The sequence below is a fragment of the Sorex araneus genome, unplaced genomic scaffold (assembly GCF_027595985.1).
Source record: "Sorex araneus isolate mSorAra2 unplaced genomic scaffold, mSorAra2.pri scaffold_167, whole genome shotgun sequence".
NCBI classification, from domain to species: Eukaryota; Metazoa; Chordata; class Mammalia; order Eulipotyphla; family Soricidae; genus Sorex; species Sorex araneus.
Window position 1 is genome coordinate 838 of NW_026570920.1, and position 9,163 is coordinate 10,000.

Consider the following 9,163-nt stretch of genomic DNA (forward strand, 5'->3'; position numbering starts at 1 on the left):
GGGAGCCGGGAGGAGGCGGCACCAGGCGGCGGCACTGCACCTGCTGGCACACGGGGGGTCCGCAGGGCCAGAGGGAGCCTGGGCAGGGCCCCAGCTGCAGAATGGGGAGAGGACTGACAGAGACAGAGAGAGACAGAGGCAGAGAGACATAGAGACATAGAGAGAGAGACAAGACAGAGACAGACACAGAGACAGAGAGAGACAGACAAACAGAGAGAAGGAGAGAGAGACACACAGAGACAGAGACATGAGACAGAGACAGAGAGACGAGACAGAGACAGAGAGAGACAGAGGCAGAGACAGAGAGAGGCAGAGACACAGAGAGACAGACAGAGAGAGGGAGAGAGAGACATAGAGATATGAGACAGAGACAGAGAGACGAGACCTGCACACAGGGAGGGAGGGAGGGAGGGAAGGAAGGAGGGAAGGAAGGAAGGAAGGAAGGAAGGAAGGAAGGAAGGAAGGAAGGAAGGAAGGAAGGAAGGAAGGAAGGGAAGGAAGGAAGGAAGGAAGGAAGGAAGGGAGGGAGGGAGGGAGGGAAGAAGGAAGGGAGGGAGGCAAGGAAGGAAGGGAGGGAAGGAAGGAAGGAGGGAAAGAAGGATAGGACAGAAGGAAGGATGGAAGGAAGGAAGGGAGGGAGGGAGGGAGGGAGGGGAGGGAGGAAGGAAGGAAGGAAGGCAGGAAGGGAGGGAGGGAGGGAGGAAGGAAGGAAGGAAGGCAGGAAGGGAGGGAGGAAGGGAGGAGGAAGGAAGGAAGGAAGGAAGGAAGGAAGGAAGGAGGAAGGAGGGAGAGACGGAAGGAAGGAAGGAAGGAAGGAAGGAAGGAGGGAAGGAAGGAAAGAAGGAAGGAAGGAAGGAAAGGAAGGAGGGAAGGAAGGAAAGAAGGAAGGAAGGAAGGAAGGAAGGAAGGAAGGAAGGAAGGAAGGAAGGAAGGAAGGGAGGGAGGGAGGGAGGGAGGGAAGGAAGGGAGGGAGGCAAGGAAGGAAGGGAGGGAAGGAAGGAAGGAGGGAAAGAAGGATAGGACAGAAGGAAGGATGGAAGGAAGAAGGGAGGGAGGGAGGGAGGGGAGGAAGGAAGGAAGGAAGGCAGGAAGGGAGGGAGGGAGGGAGGGAGGAAGGAAGGAAGGAAGGAAGGCAGGAAGGGAGGGAGGGAGGGAGGGAGGGAAGGAAGGAAGGAAGGAAGGAAGGAAGGAAGGAAGGAAGGAAGGAAGGAAGGAAGGAAGGAAGGAAGGGAAGCGAAGGAGGAGGGAGGGGAGGGAGGAGGGAGGGAGGATGGAGGAAGGGATGGACACGCGTATAGACGGGGTGTAGGGTGTCGGCCAACCCACACGGACGCGCTGGACACTGGCTGAGCCGCCCCCCCAAGGCCACTCCCTGGCCCCGTGCCTGGTCCCCCTGGGGAGGGTCCCTGCCGCCGCCCCAGCCCCTGGGGGTCTCCAGCGTTCCTGGCCAGGGGGGGTCACGTCCCTCCCGCGTCTGGGCTGTCCCCAGGGAGCCCGGAGCCTCCCGGGGCTGGGCCACGCCGCCCCCCTCGCACCCTCGACACCTGCCTTTCGCAGTGATCACACTTCCGGGCGCTGGTCTCACCCGCAGCTGAGAGCGGCCCCCACGCGGGCGGGCCTGAGCCGCAAATAGCCGCGGGGGCGGGGCGCAGGGTGCGAGGGGCGGCGGGGAGACCCCGGGAGCAGGGCCCGGGGGTCCTGGGTGCAGGAGGTCATGCAGCCCCTTCTGCCTCTCTCTGAATGCGTGTGTCCCCCACACGCCTGCTCCTCCACCTCTGCTCCCTCCTCCTCTCCCTCCTCTCCGCATCCTGCCCCTTCTTCCTCCTCTTCCTCCCCCTCTTCCCCTTCTTCCTCCTCTTCCTCCCCTTCTCCCTCCTCTCCGCCTCCTGCCCCCTTGTTCCTCCTCTTCCTCCCCTTCTTCCTCTTCTTCCTCCTCTTCTTTGTCTTCTTCTTCTTCCTCCTCCTCTTCTTCCTCCTCTCCCTCTTCTTCCTCTTCTTCCTCCTTTTCTTCCTCTTCTTCCTCCTCTTCTTCCTCTTTTTCCTCCTCCTCTTCTTCCTCCTCTCTTCTTCTTCCTCCTTTTCTTCCTCCTCCTCTTCTTCTTCCTCTTCCTCTTCTTTTCCTTCCTCCTCTTATTCCTCTTTCTCTGTTCCTCCTCTTCCTCTTCTTCCTCCTCCTCTTCGTCTTCTTCCTCCTCCTCTTCGTCTTCTTCCTCCTCCTTTGTCCTCTTCCTCATCCTCTTCCCGTTCTTTCTCCTCTTCCTTTTTCTCTTCCTCATCCTCTTCACCTTCTTTCTCCTCTTCCTTTTTCTCTTCCTCCTCCTCTTCCTCCTGTTCCTCTTCAACCTCTTCTCCTCTTCTCCCCTTCCTCCTTTTATTCCTCCTCTCTTCCTCCTCTTCCTCTTCTTCCTCGTCTTCCTCATCCTCTCCTTCCTCCTCTTCTTCCTCTTCTTCCTCTTCATCCTCTTCCTCTTCTTCATCCTCATCCTCCTCTTCTTCCCCTTCCTCCTTTTATTCCTCATCTCTTCCTCCTCTTCCTCTTCTTCCTCATCTTCCTCATCCTCTCCTTCCTCCTCTTCTTCCTCTTCATCTCTTCTTCATCCTCATCCTCCTCTTCTTCCCCTTCCTCCTCTTCTTCCTCCTCCCTTCCTCCTCTTCCTCCTCCTCTTTCTCCTCTTCCTCCTCTCTTCCTCATCTTCGCCTTATTACTCCTTTTCTTCCTCCTCTCCTTCCTCCTCTTAGTTCTCTTCCTCCTCCTCCTCCTCAGCCTCTCCCCCTCCTGGGACGTGCCCTGTACGAGCCCTCATTGGCCCCCAGCCCCCGTGTCCCTTCTGCCCCCGGGATGTCCACTGGGGCTTGTGTCCAGCATCGGTGCATGGCTGGGAGCTGCCCCCCAGCCCCTGTCCCTGTCTGCATTGCAGCGTTCAGGAAAACCCAGACTCTGTGTGTGTGTGTGTGTGTGTGTGTGTGTGTGTGTGTGTGTGTGTGTGCTGTTGTGCCTAGTCCACCCCTGTGAGGTCCCAGCTGCTCCGTCCCTGTGAGTCCAGGCCCCGTGACCCGGCAAAGCCCCAGGCCAGTCCCCCGACCATCAGCACAAAGATCCCTCGTTACCCTTAGCCCTGCCCGAAGCTCGCAGGCTCAGTGCTCCTGGCACCCCCCTAGCCACGCCGGGCCGTGCGTCTCTCTGCTGCCCGGGGGCTTGCGGAGACGCGTGTGGTCGTGGAGATGCCCAGCACCCACGTGCCCACGGTACAGAGATGGGGGGAGATGCTGAAAAGCCTTTACAAGTGGAAAGTCACAGGGCCTGAGCCATAGCACAGCGGGGAGGGCGTTTGCCTGGCACGCGGCAGACCCGGGTTCGATTCCCAGCATCCCCTAGGTCCCCCGAGCACTGCCAGGGGTCATTCCTGAGTGCAGAGCCAGGAGTCAGCCCTGAGCATCGCTGGGTGGGACCCAGAAAGAAAAAAAAGAAAAGAAGGAAAGAAAGAAAGAAAGAAAGAAAGAAAGAAAGAAAGAAAGAAAGAAAGAAGAGAAAGAAAGGAAAGAAGAAAAGAAGAAAGAAAGAAAGAAAGAAAGAAAGAAAGAAGAAGATGGGAGGGAGGAGGGAGGGGAGGGAGAGGGAGGGAGGGGAGGGAGGGAGGGAGGGAGGAGGAGAAAAGGGAGGGAGGAAGGAAGGGAAGAAAAGGAGAAAGGAAGGAGAGAAAGGAAGGAGGACAAAGAAAGAAAGGAAGGAAGGAAGAAAAGGAAGGAAGGAAGGAAGGAAGGAAGAAGGAAGGAAGGAAGGAAGGAAGGAAGGAAGGAAGGAAGGAAGGAATGGGAGGAAGAAGAGGAGGAAGAAGAGGAGGAAGAAGAGGGAGAATAGGTGGAAGATGAGGAGGAAGAGGAGAAGAGGATGAAGAGGAGAGGAAGAAGAGGAGGAAGAAGAGTGATAAAAGTAGAATAAGGGATATTTCCCACCTGACTGCAACATCATAGCCTTGGAAAAAGGCAGACTCAGCGTGATGTGCATGTGTGTGTGTGTGTGTGTCCGTCTTTGTGTGTCTCTCTCTTGATGTCCTCTCTGTATATTCTCCCGGCGTTTCTCTCTCTCACACTCTTCCCTCTTTGTATGTCTCTGTGTCTCTGCCTCTATCTCTGTCTCTCGCCGTCTCCCCGCACGTGTCTGTCTCTCTCGGGACATCTACATCTCTCTCGCTGTCTCTCCCTTCTCGCTACGTCTCTGTGTGTCTCTGTCTCTGCGTCTCCCTCTCTCTCTCCCGGTCCTCCTGTGTGCATCTCTCTGTCTCTCCTTTATCTCTCTGTCTCTGCGCGTGTGTCTCTCTCTGCCTCTGTGTCTCTCTTTCTCTCGTACACACACACACACACACACACACACGCACACACACACACAACATTTCTTGGAAACCCAGGTGGGCCGTGAGGAAGGACACAGCTTCCCGGGGAGACACACTTTATTCAGCCGCTGTCCAGCGTCCGTCCAGTGGGGCGGAGTTCAGGCCGGCCGGCCGGGACGGCAGAGTCAGGCCCGCAACTTGGCCTGGCACGGGATGGGAAGAGACGAGACGGAACAGGAAACGGAGTGAACAAAAAAAAAAGTCAGAAGGAAGAAGCGAGGGGTTCAGGCACAGGTGACAAACTAGGACTGAACGGACAAAGGCCCGGTGGTGGAAGTATAGCTGGAGAGAATAAGCAAAGTCCCGGGGGTCGGGGTAAGGCTGGGTGGACACGACCGCCTTGATTGGGTGCGGTGACAGAGATGTACCGCGGTGAACGGACAGAACAGGATGGAAGAATAAATTTAAAAGTAGAGGAAAAGGGAGGAGGGAGGAGGGGGTGGAACAGAATTCCCCGGAGTCGGAAGAGAGCGAAGGGCTCGGAACGAAACCCAGGAGCACTGGGTAGAAGGAGACGCGAGAAAATAGAGCGGAAGGGATGAGCAGAGAACAGAAGAGAATCGATCGGAACAGAATTGTTTGGAGGCCGGAGGGGGAGCACAGCGGGGAGGGCGTGGGCCTGGCATGTGGCCGACCCGGGTTCGAGTCCCAGCATCCCATAGGGTCCCCTGAGCACCACCAGGGGTGATTCTTGAGTGCAGAGCCAGGAGTGACCCCTGAGCATCGCCGGGTGGGACCCAAAAAGCAAAAAAAAAAAAAAAACAAGACAGAGACACAGAGAGACACAGAGAGACAGAGTAAGCGAGAAAGAGAGATAGAGAGAGAGAAAGAGAGAGAGAGAGAGAAAGAAACAGACAGAGATAGACAGGGAGAGAGAGAAAAACAGAGACAGAGATAGGGGGACAGAGCGAGAGAGAAAGAAACAGACAGAGATAGAGATGGGGAGAGAGAGAAAAACAGAGACAGAGATAGAGAGAGAGAAACAGAGACAGAGATAGAGAGAGACACAGAGAGTAAGCGAGAAAGAGAGAAAAAGAGAGAGAGAAAGAAACAGACAGAGATAGAGAGACGGGGAGAAAGAGAAACAGAGACAGAGATAGAGAGACAGAGAGAAACAGAGACAGAGATAGAGAGAGACACAGAGAGACAGAGAGTAAGTGAGAGAGACAGAGAAAGAGACAGAGAAAGAAACAGACAGAGATAGAGAGAGAGAGAGAAAGAAACAGACAGAGATAGAGAGATGGGGAGAGAGAGAAAAAGAGAGACAGAGATAGGGAGACAGAGAGAGAAAAAAACAGAGACAGAGACGGGGAGAGAGAGAGAAACAGAGACAGAGATAGAGAGACAGAGAGAAACAGAGAGAGATAGAGAGAGACACAGAGAGACAGAGAGAGTAAGTGAGAAAGAGAGACAGAGAGAAAAAGAGAGAGAGAAACAGACAGAGATAGAGAGATGGGGAGAGAGAGAGAAAAACAGAGACAGAGATAAGGGGGCAGAGCGAGAGAGAAAGAAACAGACAGAGATAGAGAGACGGGGAGAGAGAGAAAAACAGAGACAGAGATAGACAGAGAGAGAAAAACAGAGACAGAGATAAAGAGAGACACAGAGAGACAGAGAGAGTAAGTGAGAAAGAGAGACAGAGAGAGAAAAAGAGAGAGAGAGAAACACAGAGAGAGACGGGGAGAGAGAGAAACAGAGACAGAGAGAGAGACAGAGAGAGAGAAGGGAAGCGTCTACCATAGAGACAGGCAGGGGTGGGGGGTGGTGGGAGGGGCCCTGGGGACCCGGGTGCTGGGAACTGTGCCCTGGGGGAGGGACGGGTGCTGGGACTGTGTAGGACTCACACCCGACCAGGAACAGCTGTGTCCGGGTCTCTGTCACGGTCATTCAATCAAAAAAAAAAAAAAATAGACAACGGCCAGTGAAGTCAAGACACAAACACAGTAGATCAGAAGCACAGAATAAGCGACTGGATTGATGCACAGCGGGGAGGGCATTGGCCTGGCACACAGCCGACCCGGGTTCAAGTCCCGGCATCCCACAGGGCCCCCTCCCTCCCCGAGCACCGCCAGGAGTGATTCCTGTATGCATGAGCCAGGAGGGACCCCTGAGCATCACCGGGTGGGACCCGAAAAGCCAAAAGCAAAAAGAGGCACAAGAGGGAGCACTGTAGGAGGGAGTAACAGACACCACAGGAGCACTGAATCAGGAGAGAATAGAACCCAGACGGGCAACAGCCGCCGCCTGCGTCTCTGGCCGCCTCCCCCCGCCCCCCCCCCGTCACTCTGCCCAGGGCCCCACGGGCAGCTGGACACTGGACACGGCGGCCCCTTGCACACGCCATCACTTGAGGGCCAGGATGGCCTGGTACGGGCCCCCGGGGTGGCGGCAGGAAACGCGGCGGAACCCGGCCGTGTCCAGGAGCCGCTGGTACTGGGCCAGGGTCCGCTCCCGGCCCTCGGTCTGCAGCAGCATGTTGAGAGAGAAGAGCTGGGTGGTCAGCGGCCCCCGGCCGTCCGCCTGCAGGACGCTCTCGATGACCAGCACGCCGCCACCTGCAGGGGGGGGAGAGAGACAAACAGCCGGTCAGCGGCCGGGAGGGGCAGCGGAGAGCCGGCGGCCGGCGGCCCTTGCTCCCTGGGACACACGACCCCCACTGGGCACTGCCCACACGCACGCGGGGAGGTCAAGCGTACTGTGGAACTGCAATACGCAACGCTGACCTAGAAGCTACTGTACATGAGTACACTGCATCTGGGTGGGTGAACGTCGAGATAGTTCAGGACACACCTTCCGTGTCAGGGCAGACTGTGGTACGTACACGCGCACCGATCGAAAGTCATGTGCGTACTTCAAAACTCATATTGTGCGTACTTCGATACGCAGCATCAATCTAAAGTCGTATTGTACGCACTTAAAAGTACGCAACCTCGATCCAAAATCATATTGTGCGGAGTTCGATACACAGCATCAATCTAAAATCGTATTGTATGCAGTTAAGTACACAACATTGATCTAAAATCATATTGTGCATGCTTAAGTACACAACATCGATCTAAAATCATATTGTGCGTACTTCAATACACAGCATCAATCTAAAGTCATGTTGTACGCACTTAAGTATACAACCTCGATCTAAAATCATATTGTGCATACTTCGATACACAGCATCAATCTAAAGTCATATTGTACGCACTTAAGTACGCAGCATCGATCTAAAACCATATTGTGCGGACTTTGATACACAGCATCAATCTAAAATCATATTGTACGCACTTAAGTACGCAGCATCGATCTAAAATCGTATTGTACGCAGTTAAGTACATAGCATCGATCTAAAATCATATTGTATGCAGTTAAATACACAACGTCGATCTAAAATCGTATTGTACGCAGTTAAGTACACAACATTGATCTAAAATCATATTGTGCATACTTAAGTACACAACATCGATCTAAAACCATATTGTGCGGACTTTGATACACAGCATCGATCTAAAATCATATTGTACCCAGTTAAGTACGCAACGTCAATCTAAAATCGTATTGTACGCAGTTAAGTACGCAGCATCGATCTAAAATCGTATTGTATGCAGTTAAGTACGCAGCATCGATCTAAAATCGTATTGTACGCAGTTAAGTACACAACATCGATCTAAAATCATATTGTGCGTACTTCAATACACAGCATCAATCTAAAGTCATATTGTATGCACTTAAGTACACAACCTCGATCTAAAATCATATTATTGTGTGCAGTTAAGTACACAACGTCAATCTAAAATCGTATTGTACGCAGTTAAGTACGCAGCATCGATCTAAAATCGTATTGTACGCAGTTAAGTACACAACATCGATCTAAAATCATATTGTGCGTACTTCAATACACAGCATCAATCTAAAGTCATATTGTATGCACTTAAGTACACAACCTCGATCTAAAATCATATTGTGTGCAGCTAAGTACACAACATCTATGCACAGCATATTGCAACACCTCACTATACAACATCTATCTAAAACATATGCTAATACTTAGATACACAACATCTATAAAGCATATTGTAATACTCAAATGCACGTTGATCTAAAAATTATATTGTACACACTTAAATACACAACATCTATAGGGCACATTGTAATACTTAAATGCACATTCTATCGTACATACCTAAATATACAACATAGATCTAAAATCATATTGTACATACTTAAATACACAACATCGATCCAAAATCATATTGTACACACTTAAATACACAACATCTATGCACAGCACACTGCAACACCTACATATACAACATCTATCTAAAACACATAGTAATACTTAAATACACAACATCTATAAAGCAAATTGTGATACTTAAATGCGCATTGATCTAAAAATTATATTGTCATCATCATCATCATCATCATCATCATCCCGTTGATTGTCGATTTTCTCGAGGGGTCTCAGTAACGTCTCTATCCGCCGCAGCCCTGAGATTTTATCAACCTCTCTCCACTCGTCCTTCCCAACGGAGCCGCATTGGAGGCTCTTTCAGGGTCAGGGGAATGAGACCCAGCATGGTTACTGGTTTTGGCATGTGAACACACCACGGGGAGCTTGCCAGGCTCTCCCATGGGGGCAGGAAACTCTCAGTAGCTTGCCAGGCTCTCCCAGAGGGAGAACTAGGCTATAAAAGGTCGCTTCTGGGTGCTTGGTTTTAAGTCTCTGTGTGTTGGCCGTTGGTGGGATTACACGGCGCCGGGGTCAGCCCCTGGGAGTGACC

General features: G+C 52.5%; 1 protein-coding gene across 1 annotated transcript in view; it reads right to left on the reverse strand.

Annotated features, from left to right (window-relative positions):
- Window positions 1-6,734: 6,734 nt before the first annotated feature.
- Window positions 6,735-9,163, reverse strand: part of ASMT (acetylserotonin O-methyltransferase) — a 20,922-nt gene continuing 18,493 nt past the window's right edge. Inside the window, exon 8 of the mRNA XM_055123604.1 lies at window positions 6,735-6,946. Within this exon, the coding sequence (XP_054979579.1) occupies window positions 6,735-6,946 (212 nt within the window). The remainder of the gene's footprint in view (window positions 6,947-9,163) is intronic.